General features: G+C 36.3%; 4 protein-coding genes across 8 annotated transcripts; 2 read left to right on the top strand and 2 right to left on the bottom strand.

Moving 5' to 3' along the window:
• Nucleotides 1–2,126: 2,126 nt before the first annotated feature.
• LOC104904278 (scarecrow-like protein 33) lies at nucleotides 2,127–5,944 on the top strand. 2 transcript variants are annotated; one of them, XM_048639589.2, is made up of 3 exons: nucleotides 2,127–2,497; nucleotides 2,921–5,396; nucleotides 5,490–5,944. In XM_048639589.2, exon 2 carries the CDS (start codon nucleotides 2,932–2,934, stop codon nucleotides 5,317–5,319), a length of 2,388 nt encoding a protein of 795 aa, XP_048495546.1. In that variant the 5' UTR covers nucleotides 2,127–2,497; nucleotides 2,921–2,931; the 3' UTR covers nucleotides 5,320–5,396; nucleotides 5,490–5,944. The 2 variants fall into 2 exon arrangements, with proteins under 2 accessions (XP_048495546.1, XP_019107225.2); XM_019251680.3 differs by having other exon boundaries at nucleotides 2,830–5,396.
• A 1,391-nt stretch (nucleotides 5,945–7,335) lies between these two features.
• LOC104904287 (uncharacterized) lies at nucleotides 7,336–8,861 on the top strand. Its single transcript, XM_010692498.4, has 6 exons — nucleotides 7,336–7,494; nucleotides 7,606–7,692; nucleotides 7,773–7,835; nucleotides 7,977–8,078; nucleotides 8,386–8,626; nucleotides 8,704–8,861. The coding sequence occupies exons 1-6, from the start codon at nucleotides 7,417–7,419 to the stop codon at nucleotides 8,814–8,816; spliced, it is 684 nt and encodes a 227-aa protein (XP_010690800.2). The 5' UTR covers nucleotides 7,336–7,416; the 3' UTR covers nucleotides 8,817–8,861.
• A 224-nt stretch (nucleotides 8,862–9,085) lies between these two features.
• Nucleotides 9,086–13,570, bottom strand: LOC104904293 (B-type cell cycle switch protein ccs52B). Its single transcript, XM_010692510.4, has 10 exons — nucleotides 12,686–13,570; nucleotides 11,978–12,100; nucleotides 11,318–11,422; nucleotides 11,063–11,242; nucleotides 10,488–10,550; nucleotides 10,192–10,386; nucleotides 9,989–10,090; nucleotides 9,832–9,894; nucleotides 9,456–9,524; nucleotides 9,086–9,366 (listed from the first exon to the last, which is right to left on the bottom strand). The coding sequence occupies exons 1-10, from the start codon at nucleotides 13,277–13,279 to the stop codon at nucleotides 9,313–9,315; spliced, it is 1,548 nt and encodes a 515-aa protein (XP_010690812.2). The 5' UTR covers nucleotides 13,280–13,570; the 3' UTR covers nucleotides 9,086–9,312.
• Nucleotides 13,571–14,786: 1,216 nt separating this feature from the next.
• LOC104904309 (actin-related protein 5) lies at nucleotides 14,787–25,476 on the bottom strand. Of its 4 annotated transcripts, XM_010692537.4 has the most exons (12): nucleotides 25,235–25,476; nucleotides 25,057–25,127; nucleotides 24,202–24,326; nucleotides 23,007–23,051; nucleotides 20,809–20,911; nucleotides 20,427–20,536; nucleotides 18,650–18,759; nucleotides 18,474–18,564; nucleotides 17,949–18,380; nucleotides 17,326–17,453; nucleotides 15,721–16,060; nucleotides 14,787–15,379 (listed from the first exon to the last, which is right to left on the bottom strand). In XM_010692537.4, exons 1-12 carry the CDS (start codon nucleotides 25,333–25,335, stop codon nucleotides 14,876–14,878), a joined length of 2,160 nt encoding a protein of 719 aa, XP_010690839.2. In that variant the 5' UTR covers nucleotides 25,336–25,476; the 3' UTR covers nucleotides 14,787–14,875. The 4 variants fall into 4 exon arrangements, with proteins under 4 accessions (XP_010690839.2, XP_057248802.1, XP_057248803.1 ...); XM_057392819.1 differs by lacking the exons at nucleotides 24,202–24,326; nucleotides 25,235–25,476 and having other exon boundaries at nucleotides 25,057–25,118; XM_057392820.1 differs by lacking the exons at nucleotides 24,202–24,326; nucleotides 25,235–25,476 and having other exon boundaries at nucleotides 20,809–20,916; nucleotides 25,057–25,072.
• Nucleotides 25,477–25,712: the final 236 nt, after the last annotated feature.

Below are 25,712 nucleotides of genomic sequence, written 5' to 3'. Positions count from 1 at the left end.
CAATACCAACCCGGGCAACGTCCGGTCCCCAATACTAGTTTTAATATAAAAGTAAAACTTGTCACTAAATGGATTAAACTAGTTATCGAAAGAAATTAACTTAGTCACTATTGGGCTAATTCTTTTTTCTTTTAATATTAAGCTTACCATTATCTAATTTTAATTTAAAAGTTGACAATCTGTTACAAGACAAACCCAAAATCTTAAGGCTTTTTTTGTGTAGAGAATGATTAGGACATTAGGTGAATTACCTTCTATATTATCACCTAGAGGGGTTTCTAAGCTGAAATGAACGATATTTCCACATTGGGCTACTTTAGGCCTGTTATGTTTGGTTTCATATAAATTATGGTATTTATGGGCCTTTGTTGGTAAACCACACATGCTAGGTTTATGGGCCATGGGCCCCAGATTCTTCATGTGACTTTGGTCTGCAAGATCTTTAGACTGAAAGAGAGTAAGAAATGACCAGATCTAAAAAGTATCTATGCTAAATTTAGTATCATTTGATTAATTAATTCATACAGCCTTTATATTATTTTTCACAAGATCTATTCATCCAAAATTATTGTCCTTTATTTTTAGAGGAAAACTAAACTTTAATTACGAAAATTCTTTATAGTAATGTAAGTAACAAAGCATGATGAGTATATTGGCATGTACGCAAGAGTTTTTCTAAACATAACCTTCATGAATGTTTATACTTCCTCTGTATTTTATTACTTGCATCGTTTTTCATATTTCATAGTCATCTATTATTTACATCGTTTATATTATTGGCAATATATTCTTCTTTTTCTCTTCTATACATGAGATTCTTATTTTATCTCTCTCCTCAGTCTTTATCTTGATCGATATGCAAAAAGAAACGATGCAAGTAATAGAAAGCGGAGGAGATACATAACTAAATGTTGTTGGATTGAGACTATGACAAAATTATAAGTCATTCTATGTTATGTTATGAATTTGGTATTTTTTTTCTTCTCTATTTTTAACTTTCTAGTAATGCACATTTTTAAAACCACGTTATCAAAAGGGTAAGCATTGTACCACCAAGCCACCAGCCCACTGCCAAAGCCAGTGAAGCTAAATATGCATCATGCATGTACTTTAGTGAGAAGAGTTATAATTTTGTTGAGGTGCAATGAATAAGAATCTTGTGAACAAAGATGGTACCAAAGTGTGCATTTGTTTATCCTTGATAGGCACCTGAAGACGGCTAAAGTATCCAGTACTTATTTTTTACAAAAATCATTTTACAAAAATATGATAATTCTTTTGTGGATGTTGGCATTTCTTTTCCAGAGCTAATAACTTGGTAGATACATGTAGATGTAGATTAGATACTAACAGATACGGATAGACATAGGTCCAACCGTCCAAACGCAGATAAAATAATAAAGGAAACTCTTAAAAAGCTTGAGACCCATTTGGAACCTTTTCAGACCCAAGACCCGTCAAACCTATTGAATATGAGCAAGGAGTGTAGATTTTGTAGACCGACCCTACGGGTCTCGACGATTCTAGGTCCAAATCAAAATCTACAAGTCTGGACCAGATTGTACCCGACCCGATCCGACCTCATCCATACTTACTAAATAAGTTGGAGGAATGATTAGGGAATCTTAGTTAGATCCGACACCAAAACTTCTTAAAGCTAAAATAAGCGTCTTATCAAATGATTTAAAACTTGCTTGATCGTTTTAGGTGACAACAATACAATATACTTTTCTTTTTTATTATATATAATAAAACCCTCTGAATTACGTTGCGTAGAACTCCCACACACACAGGTTCATTACAAGTTAGACACAATCCTAATCCCCTTACCCCCGCCCCAACAAATTATTCTAATAAGAGTTGAACCTTAAACTTCATTAGAAAAAGTAGAAAAACTTAATACTTGAGCCAACCTCAATTTCTGACGAGGATATAACATACATATACCTGGGCCCTTCCAGGATATAACATAGACGAGTCGAAAATGGATATTATATTCATTGACATATAGTAAAGTCAATTTAGGCACTAGTGAGTCACTAAAGTTGTGTGATTAAAGCATATACCTTTCACATATGGCTTTATTTAATTCTTGCCATAGTACGAACAAACTTGTCCATAAAATACTCAAATTAAAGTCCTTTTAGTTTTTAGTTGGCTTATTTTGTCTAAGAATATACGAGAAAGTAGTGGGTGTTTGTGCTTAAAAAATTGAGCCACAATTGATTAGTAAATTTACAACTCCACAATCAAAGCAATTTCATGGGTGACTGAGTCACTGAGTTTCAACTTCCAATCTCTGCAATAATAAAAACTGTTGATTTCTTGTCTGCATAGTATCAACTATCAAATATCACCGCTTTTTTTTTATACCCATGTCTTTCTCTCTCTAGATCTTTCTCTGCTCAACCTATTTCTCTCTCTTTCTCAAGGGTTTTAGCCTGAAATCTCAAAAGTTGACTCTTTTTTTCTCTCATTTTCAAGTATTTATGCTCAGGTATTCTTTCTTTATGTATCTTTAGTAGTTAGTATTTGTATTTTACTAAGTTTATTGTGGGATTATCTTGATTGTTTTGCTGAGATATGTGGGAAATAAGCTGAATTTTAACTTATTATAATCTGGGTTTCCTTTTATGCTTAATTACATGTAATAATGTAAGCTGAGATTTGCATGAATTAGCTTGATTTCTGAACTGGGTAACTGTTTTGGGGGGATTTTTTTGAAGTTATATGTTAAATTTGGTAACTTGTTTGTATGTGATTTAGTTGAAGTGAACTGATTGTCCTTTTTTCATAACAGAAATGTTGATTTTTTTTTTCTTTCATTAGGGTTATATGAAGGTTAATATCGTGAGAAAAGCTGCTGCTTTTTAAGCTTAATTTGACATATTTCTTGTTATTGTCATTTATTTTTGGCTAGAGATTGTGCAAATGGATCCACAATTGGAAGAATTATATGGGACTTTGCATCGAATCCAGTTCAATGATCAGAAGGTCCCAATTTTACCCAATAACAATGTTGTTAATACTGTGAGATTGCAAGATTCTAATGTGAATCTGAGATTTGCAAATCCTGAATTGATTCCACAAAACCCAGATTTTAATTTGGTTGTGCCATCAGTAGGTCAGGGCCGTCAAGAATCCGAGTTATCCATCCATGAAGATTATGATTTTAGTGATGTTGTTCTTAAATACATCAATCAAGTTCTTATGGAAGAGGATGAGGAAGAGAGAAGCCATGTATATCACGAGCCTTCGGCTCTTGAAGCAGCAGAAAAAACATTGTATGAGGTCATAGGGAAGCAGTATCCTTCTCCACATGACCAATATAAGCTACCAGATGTTAAGCTTGATAGCTGGAATACCAGTGGAGTTAGCGATGGCTGGAATACCAACGGTGTAAGTGATCGCATCACTGATAGTTACAATTACAGTGCAGCATGTAGTAGTAGTGATGTCGTGGACTCCAAGTGGTCCATTAACCATTTTGGATATAACCCTGTACGAACAATTGATTTTTCTGTGCCTTCCGTGAACCCATCATTGAGGCCGTCATACATCTCATCGAATAGCAAAGGGAGACAATATGATAGTATGCTATTGAACTACGAGCCATCATTTAGCTCAGCAAGTAGTGCAATTGGAATAGCGGATGCAACAGCGCAATCTCCCGTGAGTGCCCTTAATGTGTCTGAGTTATTTAATGATAGTCAGTCAATGTTGCAGTTCCAGAAAGGGCTCGACGAGGCGAGCAAGTTTCTTCCAAAGGCTTTTTTATATAAAGGTGTGACGAACCATGCCTCCTCTAAAAAGCTAGAGGGTGCATCCCCCAATGATTCAGCAGTTCATTTGGAAAACAAACATAGCAATAAGACTCCAGAGTCAATGATGAGCGGAAAGAAGCATCATAGTCGAGATGGGTTGCAGTCAGAGGAAAGGAGAGAGAATAAGCAGTCAGCTGTTACCCACATCTCTGATGAGGCAGTTGTGAGATCAGAAATGTGGGATAAGGTACTATTGTGCAGTGGAGGCAAAAATGATGCTGCTCTTCGAGAAGCTTTACAGAGTGAAAAAAACAAAAATACAGAAATTGCTCAAGCAAAGGAGTCTAGTAGTGGGAGAGGTCGAGGTAAGAGAAAAGGCAGTAAGCGAGAGGTAGTAGATTTGAGATCCCTTTTAAGCCTGTGTGCGCAAGCTGTTGGATCGAATGATCAGAGGAGTGCAAATGATTTACTTAAGAAAATTAGACAACATTCTTCTCCCACTGGTGATGGAAATCAAAGAATGGCACACTATTTTGCAGATGGTTTAGAGGCACGCCTTGCTGGTGTTGGAACCCCTATATATAGTTGTCTTCTGACTGGCCCAGCAAATGCTGTTGATATCCTGAGAGGTTACCACATGTTTTTAGCCGTATGCCCATTTAAAAAAATCGGGAATTTCTTCTCTAATAGAACCATTACAGAGGTAGCAGCAAAAGCAACACGACTCCATATAATTGATATTGGTATAGTCTATGGTTTCCAATGGCCTTGTCTGTTCCAGCTTCTTTCATCGAGACCCGGTGGACCCCCAAAAATCCGTATCACTGGAGTCGATAATCCACAACCCGGGTTTCGACCTGCCAAACGGGTAGAGGAGACAGGGCAACGCTTGAAGAACTATGCAGAGTCTTTTAACATACCATTTGAGTTCAATGCTGTTGCAAAGAAGTGGGAAACACTTACCATTGAAGATCTCAAGATTGATAGTGATGAGGTACTTGTTGTGAATAGTATGTTCAGACTAAAATATATACCGGAGGAAACAGCTATGGTGGAATGCCCGAGAGATATGGTTCTTAATCTTGTAAGACAGATAAAACCAGCTGTTTTCATACAAGGTGCTGTTAACGGGGCTTTCAATTCCCCATTTTTTATTACTCGATTCCGTGAGGCTCTCTTCCATTTTTCAACTCTGTTTGATTTGCTTGAGACTAATCTTCCCCGGGATCTTCAAGAAAGGATACTGGTTGAAAGAGAGATATTTGGGCGACAAGCGATGAATGTGATTGCTTGTGAGGGTTTCGAGAGGATAGAAAGGCCAGAGACATACAAGCAGTGGCAGGTTCGAAACGAAAGGATTGGCTTCAGACAGCTGCCTTTAAACCCCGAGATAGTGAGTATGGCAAAAAAGAGGGTGAAATCTGTATATCACAAAGACTTTTCCATTGACGAAGATGGTCATTGGTTGTTGCTCGGATGGAAGGGGAGAATTGTCTATGCGCTGACAACTTGGGATCCCGTTTCTGAAGATATATTGGGAGCCAATGATGAGTAATCATAACTCGTGTAGCATCCAGACTCTTGCTGCTATGAGTCAAATATGATCATATGCTTCTTAATTTATATGACTTGGTAAGAATGCCAATCAAAGTTCATGTATATTATCTGCTTATCTTTTTTTGTTCATTTACCCTTCTATGTGAATTAACATGTAGTGCTTCACAGGTTATCTGCAAAAGAAACCAACGACGAGTGATTAACATGTACAAGGACCATGTACCAAGTCTCGGTGCAAGATAACCAACATCTATTCCTAAGAGTGGTTTAGCATTTGGACAAATTCGATCCTTCACACGCACAAACAGCTCACAGCTGAAGGAAGCCAGAGGAACTGTTGGACGACTATTACCTTCGCGTGCAAAAGTAACATACAACATAAGCAAGCCAGAGAGTCTGTTGTTCTATCAGCTAGTTTTTGAGGTTTTTCTGGGCAAATTTTGCTTCTTTTGGGGGGTTTACAGGTGGACCCTTATCAGAGTTCAAAGCTATGGCTGTAAACAAGTTGCATTACAAAAGTGCAATGCAACATAACTAGGTAGTGCAATTGGAAACTCCAGTATGTTTACCTTTCTAAGTTTCTAGTTTTTGGTTGGTTAATGTTATTAGCCAACATTTAGATATGCAAATTTGTGTTCTGGTTCAAATTAGGCACTAAGCAGACAAGCTTTTTGTACTATGTGCTTTTTCTTGTATGACCTAACTTTCTTGGTTACCAATTTTTTAGAACTTTTTACTTAAGTACCACAATTTCATTCTTTTCTAATCAGACATGAAAATATGACAAGCACAAGCTTGTGGAGCTCTGTAGCTTTGAGCAGTTTTTTTAATCAAACATCAGTAGTTATCTATCAATTCTATACAATTCTTTAAATTGTGAAAAAATTGAGAATGAAGCAAACAAAAAGAAATGATGGACTACTATCTATCTAATGTCTACCTCCATCATTTTGTAATCACATTGGATTAACCATGAACCTTTAATTTGATGATTGACGAGTCTTTTAACATTTTTGATGATGAGCCAAATGATTGTGTTAAAACTCTAAGGTCCTATTTGGCAAATAGAGGTTTACTTAACAGTTAGATGGTTTCTTTAACTGTTTCGTGTGAAGGTTTTTGAAAGATAGTTGTTAGTTGATTGGTATTTTATTTGGTGGGTTAAATTTATCACCGAGTTTTTTGGTAAAAGGTAGTAAATTTAACGAACTTTAGAATAGTAGTACATTGGTCATAATGCAACTGTATTCATAAACCTCTCTTCTAAATAGCTCTTACTAGTTACTAGTAGCTTTTTCAGAAGTAGCTTTCTAGGATCAAATCTCTCTTTCAACCAAACACTCTAACTAAAGATCATATAGAACATTAAATAATGTTTATACAATAATTGAATTTAGTTAATTAAAACAAATTATTTGAATAATACATTGTACATTAGAGTTTTGCATTTAGTTTTTACATTATTTAAAAAACCAAGCTTGGCTTGGTATTATTTAAAGCATTACAACTCCAATGACAATGTACCTAAAGGCTATAGTATCTATACAAATATATTGAGTTTTATTGTTTTAGTTCATGTAATCCATGTATAGTAAAAAAAATTAAAAATTGCATATTACAGGTTTTAATCTCGTGACCTCACTAGATCAAGTTGTATTTAGTATTATTTTTTAGAAGTATAATATTAATAAATGAATTTTTTTTATCTGGAGCATAACCCACACCTAATCACTCGTTCATTTTTATTAGATGATTTATTACCGCCTACCAAATGAGTGTGTTGTGTTGTCGAAGGGCTTGTTCTCCCCAGTTTATTTTCAATTCACTTCAATTCCGTTCAGTTCAATTCAGTTCGGTTCAGTTCAGCTCTGGACAATACTTTTACTCTCACATATCATTATTTATTTCAATTCAATTCCATTTAGTTCAGTTCGGTTCAGTTTAATTCAGCTGTTTTATGCCGAATAGAACAAGCCCTAAGTAAAAAGCAGGTATCTAATAAGCGGAGATGACAATGAAATAGAACTAATTGCGATTACTAACAAAATCTATGTACTACTTACGACTGATATACCCATTACTCCATTAGAGAGAGATGAGTGGAGCAGGTGTTCCAGACTTCTTCTACAGAGAAGCTCAACGACTTGGTTATGTTGCTCGTTCTGCCTTCAAGGTTTCTCTTTCCTCAATATTTCAGTATTTCCTACCAGTAGTATTACTTAACAATGTTCTCTAAATTTCTGATTTTTGTAATGTTTTGGGTAAATTTCAATGGAAAGAGCAGTTATTGCAGTTGCAAGAGAAATACAAATTGATAAAACCAGGCTCATCTGTGCTTGATTTGGGCTGTGCTCCTGGCGCATGGCTTCAGGTATTCTCTGCGATCATTTTTTCTTTCTTTGAGACATTTCGTCGAACATGTTGTGAGCATTTTTATGATTTATGTAACAGGTAGCTTGCCAGAGCTTGGGTCCTTCTAAAAATGGTGGGGATGTTGTGGGTATTGACTTAAAGGTAATTTTGGTTTCTGGGTTATTATTATATATCTCTGATTCAGTAATTTAGAAAAATTTAAGGTAATTTTTTGTAATAATCATGCTGTTGAGGGTTTTTGAATTTTGATATCTGATTTCGTTTGTGTTTTGCATAGAGCAGAAGGTGAAAGTTCCTTCTACTCATTGTGATGCTAGGGTTCAAACAGTGTGTGCTAATGTTATGAACCTTCCAAGGGACCAAATTAGGTCACTGTCTACTAAGGTATGTGTATGTCAAGGTTCAATACTTTTCTGGCTCATTACTTATGCTACATTGTACGTTCTACGTTAAATTACGATAACTTTGTTACTGGTACTTTATTTTGCTTGAATTTGGGAAGAGGATTGATGATTGCGACTATGATTGCCATGGTATGTTTGGTGCAAAATGGAAAGAACGGTGATGAATAATAATGAGCTTAAATGAAGAATATGACTCATTAATTGGTTATGCATTTGCTTAACCTTAGTTCACGTACTTTGTTGTGTTTGAGTATGAAATATGCTCTTGTTTTTGTTGCATTATGCAGAAAGGATTTTCTGTGATTCTATCAGACATGTGCCCCTTAGTATCTGGAATCAAAACGAAAGATGCAGCCTTATCGGCTGAGTTAGGCATGCGAGCCCTTGACCTGGCTGTAGGAAGTTCTGCTCTTGCTCAAGGAGATGCTGAGCCTGAGACGAAAGAAGAGGCAGAGGCTGATGACAAGGGCATATTGCTTCCTGGGGGAAACCTTGTCATCAAACTTTTGGAGAGTGAAGATATGCAAGGTGTGTTTCCAATTTGTGAAAGTTGATCTTCCTAGAACTTTTTGCTGTTCTTACATCATTTCTTTGTGTGATTGTAGAATTTAATCAAGTTTGTAAACCACTTTTCAAGAAGGCATCATGGCTGAGACCCAAAGCTACAAGATCATCTTCACGAGAAATATATTTGATTTGTCAAGGCCTGCGTCCATGAGTTAGCTAATGATAACTGTGTTCCAGCAAACGGGTAAAAGGGGGTTTAATTAGACTTGGTCTTGGCTCCACCTAGTGTTCTTCATTTGGCCTTTTTTCAACATAGTTTGAGGAGTAGGATCTCTGAGTATTCACAGGATGATTAACTATTGGTGAACTTGTATTACATTTAGCCGTGTTCATAATGTAATGGTAGTTTGAAGAGTAGGATCTCTGAGTATTGATGGAACGGCTGATCCCAATCTAAACGTACATACGAGAAATGCAAGATTTTGATGAATGAATTATCGTGTGTAAATATATATACGTTGTGCAGAAACTCGTCACATTATATGTATATACTACAGATGCTCAACACATACATGGCTATATTTTCGTGTGAGAAACTTTCCAATGTACTGGCTATACAAAATTCCACTATACAAATTTACTCACTCTGCTATATTCAATTAATCATGGACCTCATCGTTCACTCTTGGACAGATAACCTGAACATCTCAACGAATATAGGTTCGTCCCAATGACCATAACCCAGTTTCTTTGACTGGTGCCTGAAATTTTTAAGAAGAAAGAAAAGTTAACAGTCTGATTTCATGCAAAATCCTGTTTTTTCTGCAGTCTTTCAACATTAGATACATACCGGTGTTTTAACAGAAGGGAAGATATTCCAAAACCTTAGGGTCTCATCTCCTGCTCCAGTCACAATCGTCTGCAAAATCAAGATACTGTTAGGGAGAGGGCAACAGGACTCAATGTCTATAGTGATTAGTTGCTGGTTGTCAGTCGAATAACCGAGGATTTCGCAATCATACTCAATTCGATGGAAATTCTTTGACCTGAACCTAACCCAATTTGACTCATTTATCATATTCCGTAATTCTATGTTTCCTATATATTTAAGCACAATCGAAATCAAACCCGAACCCGATATATTGACCCATATATGCAACTAAAGAGCAGTCCATCATGGAAATTATTGGAAAACTTCCTTCCTGCAAACAACAGAGCTGTATTACCTGACCATCAGGAGAAACAGCAAGATACAGAACTCGCAAGCTGTGGCCTGTCAAAGTAGCAACCTGTATATATACATGTGCAATTAGAGTCTGAATTTTGCTGTAAAGTTGTATGCAAGTAAAAAGAGCAGAAAGATTGAATTTTTCTGATTTTTACCTTTGCAAGTGAAGGATACTTCCACACCATTATCTGATTCTGAGAATACCCATGAGTGCTAACTATTTCATTTACATTCTTACTCCATGCAAGATTGCATACCTTCAGAACAAATTAATGCCAAAATTTAGGTCATCATACAAATTCCAAATGTATATTGTGGGTTTGTGACAGCTATTATCGGATATTGAAAATTTACATACCTGACTTCCTGTATCTATACTGTTTATCTGATTCCCATTTGTAGTATTCCAAAATCTAATACAACGGTCTGCAGTACCACCTCCAGAAGCAAGAAGACCGCTCTGGTGGGGTGACCAAGCTATGGCTTTCACAGCAGCTGTGTGCTCAGTTAGTTTCAGAATTGGCTGCTGAGAATGCTGGTTCCAAACCAAGAGCTGATATATTCATGAAATATGCAGTCCGTCAGTTTCAAGAACATCTTGCACCGTGAAAACTAGTTATAACTTCTAAAGTTTGAACTCTACCAAATTTTTACCTGATTGTCATTGCCTCCTGATGCGAGTTCCCTATCATCGTGAGACCATTTTAACCCACACACCTAAAGAATTACATTGATGATGATATTGTTAATGATTATAAGCAAATTAAACCTATTCAGGGAAAAGGGATCTTAAACGAGTCTTTCTGTTCTATTTTTCCTTTTGCTAATCAAGCTGAAATTAAATTGGTCAGCGTCTAATTGCCTTAACAAAGTCACTATATAGATCAGTAGCCCCCCCCCCATACATTCCCCCATGTTACTCATACTCTTCATTTACCTCCTGTGTACCTGTCTCAAATTGTCAACATTTAGACATAGACATTGTCCATATGGGCACTTCGACACCTCATTTTGGCCATAATATTGGAGAATTTTGTGAAAATAATTAGAAATCCGATATTTATCCGTGTCCGACACTAGTACTTGAATCAGAGTAACACAACACCCCCCTTCCCCTTTTTAACAGGTGATCAGTTCTTCAAGTTCCTTTAGAATGTTGGGAAACCTAGGTCGATTTTCATGACTATTCTTCAACAATAGAAACGACAAACTGGCTCCTTTATTATTACCTCAGATTTATGTCCAGAAAGCTTGCTGACATAGTCATTTGAGACACGAAGGTCATGTTGGAGTATGTTCCTGTCTCTGCTACCAGAGGCTAATATTCGCGAACTCCATGCCAAAACACCCGCTCTTGTTTGATGGCCATTCAATGTTCTTACCCTTTTGCACTGAGTTCCATCCCATATCTGAAACAAAACAACCATTGTTAAATTACCTTGACAACTATAACACCTCCTTAAATTGAATATTACAACACTTGCCTGAACTTGACCATTATTTGTTCCAACAGAAACATAGGAACCTTCTTTTGTCCATTGAACTGCACAGACACCATCATTTGGTCCCAGGTCACATAATTTTGTCACCTGAAATTACATGGAATATCTACCAACTTGAGTATAGAACAGAAAACTGTAGCCAAAATCAAACACGAAACAGCAATTTGTCTAACTAGGAGGCAGCTTGAGAAGGCGTAAATTTGAAATTATGAGATTGGCAGGGCATTGAGAACTTGAACTATTTCGAATTGATCTAGTCAGCTAACAATTAAGCTGTATATCAATCAGTCTCAAGTTTTACGGAATTCACTATATATTATGGTGTACACGCGCAAGACCATGAAACCTCCAAACGAGCAAGAAAATAGTCTTGCACCGTTGCACGTACCATGCCTATAAACTATAGCATACCAGTGACCATTCTTTTCTTTTGTTTAATAAGCTCAAATGCACTAAATTCAGTTCCTGTTTAGCACAATCGAATTGTAACATGAAATTCTATTTTCACTTATGTGACTAGTGAATTACATCTGCTTATTACAATAACCTTTCAAGAGGTTGATAATTGATCAGCACAAATACATAAGTTGCAAGGAGTTGAAACTTAAATTAAGTGCATGACTTAATCAGCAAAATACTTACTTTGCTGTTTGCTGCATTCCACAAATACACACAGGTACCAAGTCCAACCGCAAGCAAATTTTGAGATGACCAATCAACCAGGTTCAAGTAGAAATCATCCTGTAGTGATGGAGCATCCAAAACCTACAATTCACATAATTTTTTCAGCATCTCATCATCAGCTAAACAACTCTTAGCTCCATTTCTCATTCAAGTAGACACATTAAATCAAAAACACAATAGCAACTTCATTAAACCAGTGTTAAAGATATCTAAAATAATTTTTCATTACACTCAAAACTTCATCAATCTTCTTTATCATTACCATCAAAAATCTAACCCATCAGTATTATATAAGACGACTCTTGAGAAGTTAGATGTTCACTTAAATTACCTTAAATGCCCTTTATTTTTAAAAAATATTTTACAATTTGATGTCAATATACTATGACTATTGTACATCTTTTTATAACTCGAAGCACGCATTGCGCGCACTTGAATTTGATGTCAATATACTATGACTATTGTACATCTTTTTATAACTCGAAGCACGCATTGCGCGCACTTGAATCTAGTTTTATATATTAAAGCTCTCCTTCTAATTAACAAAACCTAGCCAATATCAAAATTCCACTTCATTTAAAAGCAATATTGCACAACCAAAACCACCAATTCAATCACCAAAAAAAACACCAAAAAATGAAAATATGCTACAATCCTCAAAATTACCTTATGGGGTGTCTTAGAAACCTTCCTAGGAGGCTTAGGAGGAGTAGAAACCTCACTAGAAACCCCGGAATCACGACCGAGCCCTGAAGGTGAGAAAGGCGAATTCGGTGAAGAATACTCCATCTTAAACCTCAGCATATTCTTATTAGGACTACTCATAGGTGATCCTGCAGTAGAACAAGGAGAAGAAACAAAATCAGCACCAAATAACTCTTGTTTTAACAACCTAGTATAAGCCTCATGATTCCCTCCTTCTTTGCTATTATTACTATTATTCCTATTACTATTATTATTAGGAGAAGATTTCTCAATTAACCCAAATGTATGAAGCCTAGAAGAAGATCTGCAAGGTATAAATCTGTCACTGCAAATTGATTTTTTTGAAGTGGGTGATGAAGTTGTTGAAGAAAGACTAGTAATTGATCTAGGAGATGAAATTGATCTTGGAGATGATAAACATAGATTTGATCGAAATGGGGTTGTTTCATTTGATGATTTTGAGGTATTTGAACGATAAGTTTCAAGTTTTAAGGATGTTTGAGACATCCCAGATGGAAGATTTATCCCACTTCTTCTTCTTTGTTCTGTCTCCATTTTTTCTGGGTTTTTTTTTTCTCAACTGAAAGATTGGATTTTTTTTTTTTCCTGGTGAAATTGAAAATGCCACTCTCTCCGCAATATATGAATTAAATCCAAGCAAAGAGAGGGCTTTTTTTAAGGGTTTAAGGGAAGAAGATAGAAGATAGAATTTTAGAAGATAGAAGAAGATTATGGAGAAAGTAAAGTGAAAATAGGGTTTGGTTTTGAGATTTTAAAGGTGAGAATTTTTTTTTTTTTGGTAGGAGTGTGTTTTTGCTCCAACGGTCGAATTTCGTGATATGAAGCTTTTTTTTTCCTTTTTTTCCTTTTTTTTTTTAGTGTTGTGAGCCCCTATACAGGTAAGTAGCCGTTACTTGGAGCTGGTTTTGGAGCTATGTTTGTCAGTGTGATCCGCCTACCTAACCTTTATTTTATTTATTTTACTCTTATGTGTATATTTGTGATTTTTTTTTTGAGTTTTTTCTAAAAACAACCTTAAAAGTGTCATTTTATGATAAACCTTATAATTTTTTTTTTAGAAAGGGTATATGCAATTCTGAGGGCTGTATATAAAAAGCTAAAAATGAAAATAAATTGCATTAATTGATCATTTAATACATCGATTGATGCAAAAAAAAATTCATAAATTCACAACTTATTTCCATTTTAAATAGTGTATTTATATCTTATATTAGCATAACCATTTTTTTTTTGTGAGAAACAACATTTAAACCCTATTTTCTTATCAGATCAAACCCGTCAACCATTTTCCAACATTGACTTGATTTTTCCGACGAATTTCTTTTTACCCCCTTTCCCTCTCTTTTTCCCTTCAATTTCTTCCTCCCAACCCCACCCCAACCTCCATCCCCCTTCCCTCTCTCCTCGCATCCCCACCCCAACCTCCAATCAAGGCTCGAACTTGTGACTTCAAAGTCATAAGGTGAATTCACCACCATCTCCATCTCCATCAAGCAATCTTGGTTTATTATATATGTCATATACTACCTCCGGTCTTTATTAGTTTACCCGTATTCTTTTTTGGGATGTCCCTTATTAGTTTACCCATTTCTTTTGTTTCTATTTTTGAAATGGAAGCACTAACTTTCCATCACATACATTCAACTTTAACATAAAATAATAGTCTCTTTCCTTCTATGTCCCACAACATTGTTTCTCCTAAAACTTTGTGCAAAAATAACGGGTAAATTAATAAAGACCGGAGAGAGTAACTCTTCAATTAATGAATCAATCTTTCATCTGAGAGGGAACAAAGAAAGAGCTAGTCTACATACAAATGTCCGCAATCACACGAGGTACACTTCACCTCGTCAAATAAGTGAGAACCTCAACAATCCACTTCTGGTGCTGAAAGTAGAACAATTACATTGAACACTGTAAAGTTCTGTGCTTCCGTGTGTGGGGCATCTGTAACCTGGCAACTAACTATAGACAAAACTAGATCTTCATAAAGCAAAATACGTCTAGCTATAACATAATTTCTAGCTACTAGTATGATTGCAACAATAGAATTAGTTGAAGAATAAGTCCTTTATACAACTAAGAAAAATTACCCCCTACTGAGAACCACTTGATCTGGTGCACAACTGGTCATATAGTATACCTAAACTTGTACCTCCTGAGCCAATCTTCCCCCTTCTCTTCATAATCATATTTACTAACAATTTGCTCTGGAAAATGCAAAGAAGCTGCATATGATGATGCCCCTCTCCATGCATCAAAAACAGGATCATTTGCCCTAATCACCTTTATAGGCGTTCCACATGGCCGAATCATACGAACTCCAGCTTCTAAGCGCTCACTCAATCCCGGGTATTGACAACTCCCACCAGTCAAGAATATGGAGCTTGTCATCTTCTCCTCCAAACCTTGACCCTTGGGTGAAAATCTCCTCAGAGAGATCCCAACCATTTCATCCAATCCTGATTGGTCAATCCCCACTAAATTAGGGTTGAACAAAATTTCTGGGCATCGAAATCTTTCAACCCCCATTAGAATCTGGAAATCTTCCTTTGTGAGGGGACGAGCACGTGGAACATCAGCAGCTTGATATGCTCCAGTGTCTACTTTTGCTGTGAAAGTTGGGTCAATTTCCTGCAATGAATTAACTATAAAATATTATTGGAGTGCCTTCAAAATCCACATTAACAATATCTAACTCCCTCCTTGTCAGAATGTTTTTCCAAGTTGAGTTCTCACAGAGAAGTAGCAAGTAACCAGTAGAAATAGCTCATACTGGAGCTGTGCATAGAATGCATAGAGAAAATGAGGATAATGCAACATCATTTTCAAAATGCACAAAAAAAAGTAAAAACAATTTGAAAAGAAAATGACCACTAAAAAACTTTATTTATCTTTATTTATTCATTTACTTGGGGGAGGGAGGGGGTTGTGAAGGGAGTAGATAATCAAACTGAACATGACAATCGACTTGCCTGAAGTCTAGCAGAAACACGTGTTAACTCTGCTTCATCTAGATCAGGACCCTCATCGTCATCATCATTATCTTTACTCATTAGTTTGTAGAGTTGCCAATCTTCATCTTTAGCGCCGAAAGTGTCTTCACCTTTTCCTCGATCAAAGGCAGCTGTTGTTAAAAGGCGCATTCTCTCTTTCTTAGCAGTACTCATTCTCTCACCGCGGCCGACACCACCAGATGTATTATTTCCATTCGTGTTGTTTCCATTTGTTTTTAATCGTTTTTTCTGTTCAACTTTTTCTGACAGCTCTTTGTATTTGGTTTGCAACTGCCCTAAATACAGCTCAGGGTTTTCCCTGCATCAAAGATGAAAATGAGAAACACGGATAAAATGATATTCAGTAGCAATTCAAGTACTGAATATGACCAAATTTCATTGAGAAGTGACCAAGTACCTCCCCTCCCCCCCACCCCCCCCCCCCCCACCCCACCAAAAACAAAAACAAAAACAAAAAAAAATAGACGAAAAGCAGCACAGCAGTAATCATGACTATCGCTCATTAAAATGTTCAACTAGATAGCAGATTAATATGAAAGCTTGATACACGCGACGACTTAACTGTGAATCTCATACGACGCGTCGAGGTTATAATAATGAGAGCAATTGGATACTCTTGGTGTTCCCCCAAGGTATACAACTGTACAAATTTTACCGAGATAAATCATGCAATATTTTGAGTTTGTAGTAAAACTGAGTTTGATGAAAGCAAAGTCACATACAAAGACAAAATCACCCTTTTTCTAATCTGGAGCAGAAAAGGTGTTCACCCTTCATGAACTGTCATGATATCAGAACACAAAGGAATATGATCTTATTACGAGTTCTGAACTTCTCTGCTTCTTCTCTCATCGAAAAAGAATGATAATTGTTCTCAATCCCTGTATGGGAAATCTGAAACAAACGGAACAATATTTGCCTTGAACAATTTTATCAATATCAGAATTCTTGTTAGAAGGTAAGCAGCAAGGACCATGTCTCTTTAATGATCCTCTGAGCTCATAACATTGGCGTAATTCACCAAAGAAAATAGCTGAAAGTCTCCTCCAGTCCTCTCTATGATGGAATCATATCAGCGCAAACAGTTACTTAGCAGTGATACTCAAGCTAGCAAAGATTTACGGGTTGCCTTGGAAGTCATTGCGGAAATATTGCCTGAGCCTTTCTATACCTTTTGTTAACTATGATCTTAATGAGGCTAAAGTTTATATCGAGCAGAATGCTTTCAGCAAGCTTCTGCAATGGATCAATAGCAGAATGCACAGTTCGAATATGAAAAGTAACTTGACTGCTGTTCTTGCTAGCTCTCTCATATAGGGTTCATAGTACAATTATATCAAAGCTAGTTCAAATGTGATAATGGAGCCTAAGAGACTTTGTAGATCATACATATTTGTAGAAATGTATTACAGCTAATACACCTGGAGGGCCTAGAATTCGGTGTGAATTGACAATCCCCTCAGGTGAGTTGACTTTATAAGACAATTAGTTAGGTATTGATTTCTACTCAGACAAGAAAAAAGGTAACTGTTAAAACAAAGAAAAAGAATGGTAGCAACATACAAACGCTTTTCTTCCTCTAGTTGATTTTGCTTCTCTCTTTCTAGTTCCTCTTCAGCACGTTTCTGTCTAGCTCGCTGACGGCCCTCAGCTGTAGTCTTGAGAAAGATCTGCTTCTTCTTCTCCTTCAACTGCAATAAAACAGTAACTAACAGTGGATATAAAAAATTGAATATAATCTCTTTCAAGGAAAATAGAATTGAATATGGTCTCTTTCAAGCAAAAAAAAAAAATTGAATATAATCTCTTCCAAGGAAAAAAAAAAATTGAATAGAATCTCTTTAAAGGAAAAAAAAAATTGAATATAATCTCTTTCAAGGAAAAAAAAGGTGAACATAATCAGATCGACAGCAAGGACCAGCTGTTCTTAATTAAGCAGCAATCCTGAGAAGATCCCGAATACGATACCAGAGTATGACTACTTTTGGCATTGAGCTTTCAGAATAATAAATTTCACCATATAGTTCAACCAGCAGATAATGATATAAAAGATTAAAAGGTACCAAAAAGTTCCAGGTTAAAAGAAATAACATTATTCCAAATTTAAATTTCAGCCAGACAATAATTCAACAAGTCCAGCAACAGCAGCTAACACAGCGCACAATACTGATAACACTAAAGCAAACCTGCTCTTGGGTCAGCATATTATCAGGAATGTCAACAAGTGGAAACTTTTCCGCAGTTGCTGCGTCTGCCTTTTCCCCCAGTTCAACTTGTTCACGCTTAGCTTTTCGCAAAGATTGGTTCACTTTTGCAACAGCGGCTTCTATTTCCTGTTTAGAGACATAGCCAGTATCTGAAAGGAAAGCAGGAACATCATTCTCATCTACTTTCTCCAGTTGCCTCAAAAGAAAGTCCAGGCCACGCAACTCATTTTCCAATTCATTAATTCGTGATGCCCTCTTTGCCTCAGCCATATCTCGCAAACGTTGACCTTGTCTCTCCTTGATGGCAGCCTTTCTTGCAATCTCCTCTTCAGAAGGTTTCTCCTCAGGTGGCGGAGGAGTGAATGGAAGTTGCCAACACCTAGTCTTTTCTTGGGCTTCTTTTGTTTCATTCTGTTACAGGACTACACATTATTTCCAGATACACAGATACCAGTTTAGGTAACCTGTAAAAAAAAAGATAGAGAGAGAGAGAGAGCAAGTTACCTGAAACAATTTAACTTCTGAAGCATAGTCCTGCGCGATGTAACAATGCTCCATCTTCAGGTCTTCAACTTTCTCCCAAGTAAGCTTAGCCCTAACACAGATGACATGACGAGAAAATAAGTCAAATAGAAAGCTGAGCTCTAAGTTCAATCCCAAAAAGATATGAGTATGCTTACAGGTGCTGTGGATATTTCAGTGAAAGAAGCTGCTTCATGTAATCAGTAACATGGTACCCACCAATATTACTTCGGCAACACGCTTCAAAAACAGGCTCTCCTTCAACAAACTGAAAACAGATTTACATTAACCATAAGCAAAAAAACACAAAGGTAAACATCAAAAGTTTAACCATCATTAACAAATATACTCTTGCAACTTGCAAGTATGTAGATGCTCTTAGTAAGTAAAAATTTCACAAGCAATCTTATCTTTATCATGAATATTTTGCATACAACCTCCTGTTTGGAGACATGATTCATATAACCATCCGTAGGCCCTAATTGCAATAATTGAAATAGACCATCTTCAAGCTTTACATCTTGTTTGGGTCACCCTTCAATGTGGTTCAATCCCTATTTATACTTTGATTAAATTCTCAACAATCTAACTAAGCTTTTCAAAATAATTTAGAAATTCATTTTACATATTAGAAGTGTTTAGTTACGAATTCAACCATAAAACTGAATGAAACTTTCAGAGGGTGGACATGAGTAGACGGAACAAGACAGTTGTTAATTACAATTATATTGTCAAGGGTGATGATGATAATAATACATCCGGTTATACTTCCTCCGTTTCTTAATAAGTGCAACATAGAGAAAGTGGGGGGATACCAAGGAATGTAGAGAGAGAAAGTTGGGACTACAATAAAGTAGAGTAATTCAAGTGATCAAACAAAAAAGTTGTGGTCCCCTCTTGCTTTTTGGTGGCATATTTGTAATAATATTGAACTTTTTTTACCATTTTGAGCTTGGTTGCACTTATTATGACTATTCCAAAAAAGAAAAGCGTTGCACTTATTAAGAAACGGAGGTAGTATATTGTTATTTTTCAATATATATCCTATAAAAAATGTTCACAATATACTATAAATGAGCAAAGGGAGATGGAAGATGAAGATATTCTGTATCAGTATTCCTTCCTTAAACTCAGAGCACGATAAATAGAATGAGGCGGGCATGTTTTTCGCTTTCTTTTATAATCGTCATGTATATTTTATTAAAACAAAAAAAATGTGACAAAATATATTTGCACAGCACACTAGGATCTAAATCCTCACTGGTTCAGACTTTCAGTTGCACTAATCTATAAGACAACTTTATCAGAAAAATAACACACTCAATTTTGATATCATAGGATATGTTAAGGAAATGAATAAGAATTGTAGAAAAGAATGTTTGGGAAACCACCTAGTGCCAGAATGCAACTATGTCAAGCACAGAAGTGGGGTTCTAATCAGGCAATCAGAAAGGGGAATTCTCATTTTTCTATTTTTATTTAGATTGAGCATACCATTCACTGCATTGATATTCAAAACAGTCATAAGTAATTGGTGAATTGGTATTACAAGATAAATTAATGAGTAATAAATACATATTATATGTCATAGAGAAGTTAAATAGCCCAACATCTATGTTTCATTGGGTAAATAACCGAAGATACTCTGTGATGGAATAGAGGATCAATTCAGTGATGCAACGTGATCTTTTAACATGGTTTTGGAGCATCATTTGAGGCACTTTCCAAAGACCGTCTTCCACTAGTTAAATACTCTAATGCATGTTGAATAAGAAGGCTCATCAGGCCAAATCCGTTTGCAGGAACTGGCCAAATACTCACTTGAACAAATCATAATATTTGGAGTCACACACAAGTTAACATTGTCAGCAGTTGAAAAAAGATTTCACGGGCCTTTGTGAAATTAGAAAGAAAGAAAGAAACGGCTACACTTACTGGTATGACATGACTAGTGTTGAATCCGGAGCAAATAGCAAGGCCATCCTTATCACAAATACCAAGTCGCTGATTATATGTGTAGCTAAATGCAGCATCAACACCAAATGCTGAAAAGGAAAGAAGTACTCAGTGAACTAAGGAGACAAGGGTTAGGCCTCACCTTTCTCTCACAAGAAGTAGTCTAAAGTTGGAGAACAAAGAGGTAACTGAGTCATACTTGTAAAAGTTTACTATCAGAAAACTCAAAATGAGGAGCAATGAAGTTGAGGTACATTAGAAATACAAACCGCCTTTATATCAAAAGAATCACAGTTAAAAAAATGTTTCTTTAGTAGGCGACAAACATATCTATATAGAAGGTAATAGGTGGTTCCCATACCCACAGAAGGAACTCCATAAGATTCAAAAAGAAGCTCTGCCATTCTACAACGTGACGGAAGTGGATTGCATGGGCATTCTGTGATCAATACAGGATGATCAACCTGCACTGTCCTCAAAACGAAAAGTCAGAATACAGTGTCAAGTTCAATTAAAGATGGATACAGTAAAATTCAGTCAATTTTCAGTCGAGTATGTACCAATATTATGTTTTGCAATTGTAATGGTGTCAAATTTAGAGCAGAAGTTATTACATATGCAACTTAGCATAGAATATTGCAACAGCTAAAACAGCTATATATGAGATAATGAGACCTTCAGTTTGCAACAAGAGATTTAGTCTCTTAAATCCGTGACAAGCATAATCGTCTCAAACAGGTATATGGTGAATTGGTGATATAACAGGTTGTTCACTTGTTCGGTTGTTCCCAAGGAAAAGCTTCATGGAGCCTTTTACATATAAAATCTTACTCCACTCGTTCTTACAGTAAACATCATTCAAACATTAACATAAACCCCTCAAGCCCTCACTGACCTCATGTCACAGTGATCCTCTCCTTTTAATATCACATTCCTCACTGAAGTCCCAAATTTGATCTTCTCTTTTTGAAGTAACAAACTTGGTCAGAGCCTCAAAGGTGAACCACTAAAAATGAAATTAGTTTTGGCAATACCTCATAATTGAGGAGGAGCTGGAGCTGGAGCCAAGAGTGCCAGAAAGTTCATAAAAGAGTTGAGGGAGGATCACAAAATTTAGAGGAGAATTCATAAAGGCATTCTGGTAAGAAACATCATTGAATGGAAGAAAACCCCATTTATATACCACTAGAAATAACCAGGTTTCACTTATTTGAATCAACTTTAGAGATCCGCCCCTTCTTCTGCTATACAACAAAGGGCACCATATACCCTTATACACTACAACAGCACAAGGGCCAAAGCATCAATAACAACACAAACACACAGGATGACTACCACAACTTTATGCACGGAATTGATGCCAAGTGCCTTATACATGCCACAAAAAGATGAAAGTTTGCTATAGACAATTCCCTTGTCCCAAATCAAGCACAAACATACCACCACAGCCATTGAAGCATGCATTAATTTAGAGAAAATTTAATATCAATTAATCCAACTATGGCCATTCCGTTTTAGAATGTGTTCTCTTCACCTTTAAAAATTTTCTGGAAAATAAGTCCAGATAAGTATAAATAAGTTTCAATAAGTTCATTCACATGAAGAAACGAACCCTATACAATCCAAATTATGACTCAATTTAAAAAATCTCAATGACTGGGGACGTCTTCCCAAAATGTTCCCATAAACTAAAAAGAACAGTTTGGTAGGTTATGTGGCATATTGTGATTGGCTACTTTTTTCTCTTTATGTTGTTTTAATTATTCACCTAATTTTCACTCTCAACACAACTCCCAACCCCATCTCCTTCTTCCCGCTCCCATTCACCAGTGGCTCCACTTCCAATTTTCAGGCAACCTCTAACCCTTTCCCCTTCCCCTTTTCTGGCAACTTAGACTCCCTCTTCATCACCTCTGCTCATTGTTCCCATGCACTAAATGTCTAAAGCCCAATCCTCTCCACTCCCCTTCCCACTTACATTCTCCTCTTTCCCCTTCGGATCCCCTTCTCCCTCTTCAACAATTCCTTTCCTTCCCTACCTCTGGCGTCTACTTCTTATCCCTTATCTGAGCTTGGTGACCCGAGATCCCCCTTTCATATTTTCAGCTTGGCAAAATTTTCTCTCTTATCTTTCTCTTAGTGTGTTATATGTCTTGTTAGAGGAAATCTGAAAGAGGTAATGGCTATGCTGCAAATTAGGGATGAAGGTGGTTGGGTTTTGTTTGAGGAAGGAATTGAGCTAGGCTAGGATGAGAGTGGTTGGGTTCATGAGAAAAAGGAATGGAGCAACGGTAGGGTGGTTGAACTTGAATTATCAGAGTAATTTTTGGAGGCACAAGCAATAGTTGGGGTTATTTTGACTTAATTGATAGTTGGAATTATTGATAGCAAACCTGCCATAGTTGGGCACTTGGGCTCTCCCTTGCAACATTTACTTCTTGAAATAAAACAGAAAATTAAACAAATTAACATGGACAAACAACACAACATAATTACCAAAAGAGACAATAAAAAAACACCTGGGTAATTAAGTAATGAGCATGAAAACAATCATCATACCTCAGTCCCATTGACGCCCAAACGGTCAAATCCAAAGTCAAGAATCTGGAAAAGCAAGGCAACAGCAAATGCATTGATGAAATGACAGACTTAAGTCAATAAAATGGTCTAGAATGTATAACAGGTTTCTGATCCTCAAGTCGAGCAAACACGCACATAAAAGAAATTTGTAAGTTAGGTAGATGGTAAGCCACATTTGAGAATTTGAAAAGATTCGGGCATTCACAAGTCACAACTCACATATATCACCAAATAACACAGAAATTACATACTATGTGATAAGATTAAGGCCAGATAAAACCAAGATAGGAGATCGACCAAATGTCAACATGATAACCAGGTTGTGATTCCTCATGGGAGCAATCTCAAAGTCTAAACCAATACAGGTGTACAGTAATTGACAATACTCTTTGTTCTTATCAAAGTAAAAGCCACACAGGAAGATCACAAACATAACCAAGAATGAAATCAAGAATAGTTCATACAACCGTCAAGCTAAATAGATAGATCAAGGTCATAGATGGCAAGATGAGTAAATAGTTTAGATAGGCGTCATGTATCAAAACATTAAAAATCCAATCAAAACAGCACAAGTAGCTGTAAAGCAAACTTCATATCTTACAAACCATAAAATTTTCTTCCATATACTTTCAAAATTCACGCTGAGTATAGGACTTTTTTACCTTCTTCCTTCGAGTTGTAATACCAGATAAATGTAATTGCATTTATTGTCAAGTGTTAAGTGATTACAGAGCACTAATATTCACTTAGCAAGATACAGGGAAAGCATGGTATAAGAGAATATCATTAACTGGAGACTGATTAACTAGCCTACTCACTTGCAAATCAACTAAATCAGTACGACAGCAAGTGAAGACAAAGCAAAATCATTGTCAATTAACAACTACTTCTTCCATTTCTTTTTAAGTGACTGACTTCCCTTATTTGGAAATGTCACAATAAGTGACTTCTGTATGGCAAAAAAAGTTCCCTTTTTCTAGAAAACTCCCAACCCAAAAGTCTCTTTCTTTTATATCATTGGTCCCCAACTTTCTCTCACTAAGTTTCTTAAAATTTTAGCCATTTCTTTCTCAGTCACTTAATAAGAAATGGAGGAAGTATTGTCTACGTGATAATCTAGCTAGAGGAATTTGTTACAAGAAAATAGATAGCTAAAAAAAATAGTTTAGCTTACGTATTCCATTATATCAAACTGATAGACAACATTGTTATCAAAAGCTGATCGCGGTCCTGAACGAGTACAGTCAAAATATCTCAGTAATGCAGTATTATGATCACCAACGACACTGACAGTTTCCCCTGCAACAGAAGTTCAGCCAAACGGTCACATAACACTCGACATGGAAAAATCTTGAAATAGGAAGATGATGCCACACCCAACAACATATTTCAGAAAAACACAGGCACATGCAGATATACGCACAGGCACGACTCACAAGCACATATCCTGACCAGTGAAAATTCGAGCATGAATATCCACCAGAAATTTGCTCAAAAGAACACCTTGGCATAGCAAACAGCACCAAACGAGTCAACAGCAGTTGTCACACACGTAACACATACACACATCATAATTTGCATGATCAACAACTTAATTGTTAAAACAGGCCTACACAATCCAAAAGCAAGCAAAATAGAGTATCTACTATAGCTCTAATTTAAGCATTAAACCGAAAATCTGTGTATACGTTTCATTGCTCTGACCAGTGTTACCTAATTCCCTAATTAACCTGCGAATTACGAATTGAGAAAAGCGAATTGTGGTCGTTTTAGTTAATTTTTGGCTCATTTTGGGCGAATTGGCGAATTCGAAAGGCGAATTAGATAGCGAATTAGGTAACACTGGCTCTGACAATACTATGTATAAGATCATTTCAGTTAATATAAGTGACAGTTAACTTAATTATACAATTCATGCGTCCAATTACATTAACAAAACTCCGCATTTCATACATGTCAAATTAAATTCAAAATTACACCAAAAAAACTATATAAACATTAATACAAAGAAAATAAAAGATAAAAAAACCTGTGGATTTGTGGCGAGGTCTCTGAACAATGTTGCGAAAAATTACGCGCGGATCAGACTCACCAGCCCATCTGAAAAACAACAAAAACAAAATCAGCGAATAATTTCTTAATCGAGCAAAAGTAAATGAAAATGGGAGAAAAAGAACAGAAGTTGAAAAATTAGGGTTAGGAAATACCCAATGCGAAAATAAGAGCCGCCATTATCGATTACAATAGGAGAGGTTGAAGGAAATAATCTGTAGTCAGTTTGTCGTTCTATTTGGCTGATGAATGGCATTCTCTTTCTCTCTCTACTCTTTCTCTCTCCTTTCTCTCGTTGTTTTGTGAAGAATTTCTTCTTCAGAGAAACAGTGACCTTTTGCTGAAGCTTCACTGGTTTTAAGCTCAAGTCTGATTTTTTTCTCTTTTGGAAAAGAAAAAGAATGAAGGAATTTGGGGGGCGTTCTTTTGAGATGTGACCATGTGAGAAATTCAACGCAACTAAATTGAACTGAACTGAAATGAACTGAATTGAATTGAGCTAAACTGAATTATAGATAGAAATTGAAACAAATAGAACTGAGCCGAAATTAATGAGCATGTTTGGAAACCATCACTTCGCTTGAAATGATGAAATTGTTTCAATTCACTTATTTGGGTACTCAATCGAATTGG

This window comes from Beta vulgaris, chromosome 2 (genome assembly GCF_026745355.1).
Source record: "Beta vulgaris subsp. vulgaris cultivar EL10 chromosome 2, EL10.2, whole genome shotgun sequence".
NCBI lineage: Eukaryota > Viridiplantae > Streptophyta > Magnoliopsida > Caryophyllales > Amaranthaceae > Beta > Beta vulgaris.
Note: the sequence above shows the minus strand (reverse complement) of the source record. Positions and strands in the feature narration are given on the sequence as shown.

Coding starts and splice junctions, on each gene's coding strand:
- LOC104904278 (XM_048639589.2), top strand. CDS start 2,932: ATGGATCCACAATTGGAAGAATTATATGGGACTTTGCATCGAATCCAG.
- LOC104904287 (XM_010692498.4), top strand. CDS start 7,417: ATGAGTGGAGCAGGTGTTCCAGACTTCTTCTACAGAGAAGCTCAACGA. Junction 8,079..8,385: donor TTAGGTCACTGTCTACTAAG/GTATGTGTATGT, acceptor TGCATTATGCAG/AAAGGATTTTCTGTGATTCT. Junction 8,627..8,703: donor GGAGAGTGAAGATATGCAAG/GTGTGTTTCCAA, acceptor GTGTGATTGTAG/AATTTAATCAAGTTTGTAAA.
- LOC104904293 (XM_010692510.4), bottom strand. CDS start 13,279: ATGGAGACAGAACAAAGAAGAAGAAGTGGGATAAATCTTCCATCTGGG. Junction 10,551..11,062: donor TTTCTGGACATAAATCTGAG/GTAATAATAAAG, acceptor GTAATTCTTTAG/GTGTGTGGGTTAAAATGGTC. Junction 9,895..9,988: donor AGTATCCTTCACTTGCAAAG/GTAAAAATCAGA, acceptor GTATATATACAG/GTTGCTACTTTGACAGGCCA.
- LOC104904309 (XM_010692537.4), bottom strand. CDS start 25,335: ATGCCATTCATCAGCCAAATAGAACGACAAACTGACTACAGATTATTT. Junction 18,565..18,649: donor CTGAAATATCCACAGCACCT/GTAAGCATACTC, acceptor CATCTGTGTTAG/GGCTAAGCTTACTTGGGAGA. Junction 15,380..15,720: donor GTGTTTCTGCTAGACTTCAG/GCAAGTCGATTG, acceptor AATTCATTGCAG/GAAATTGACCCAACTTTCAC.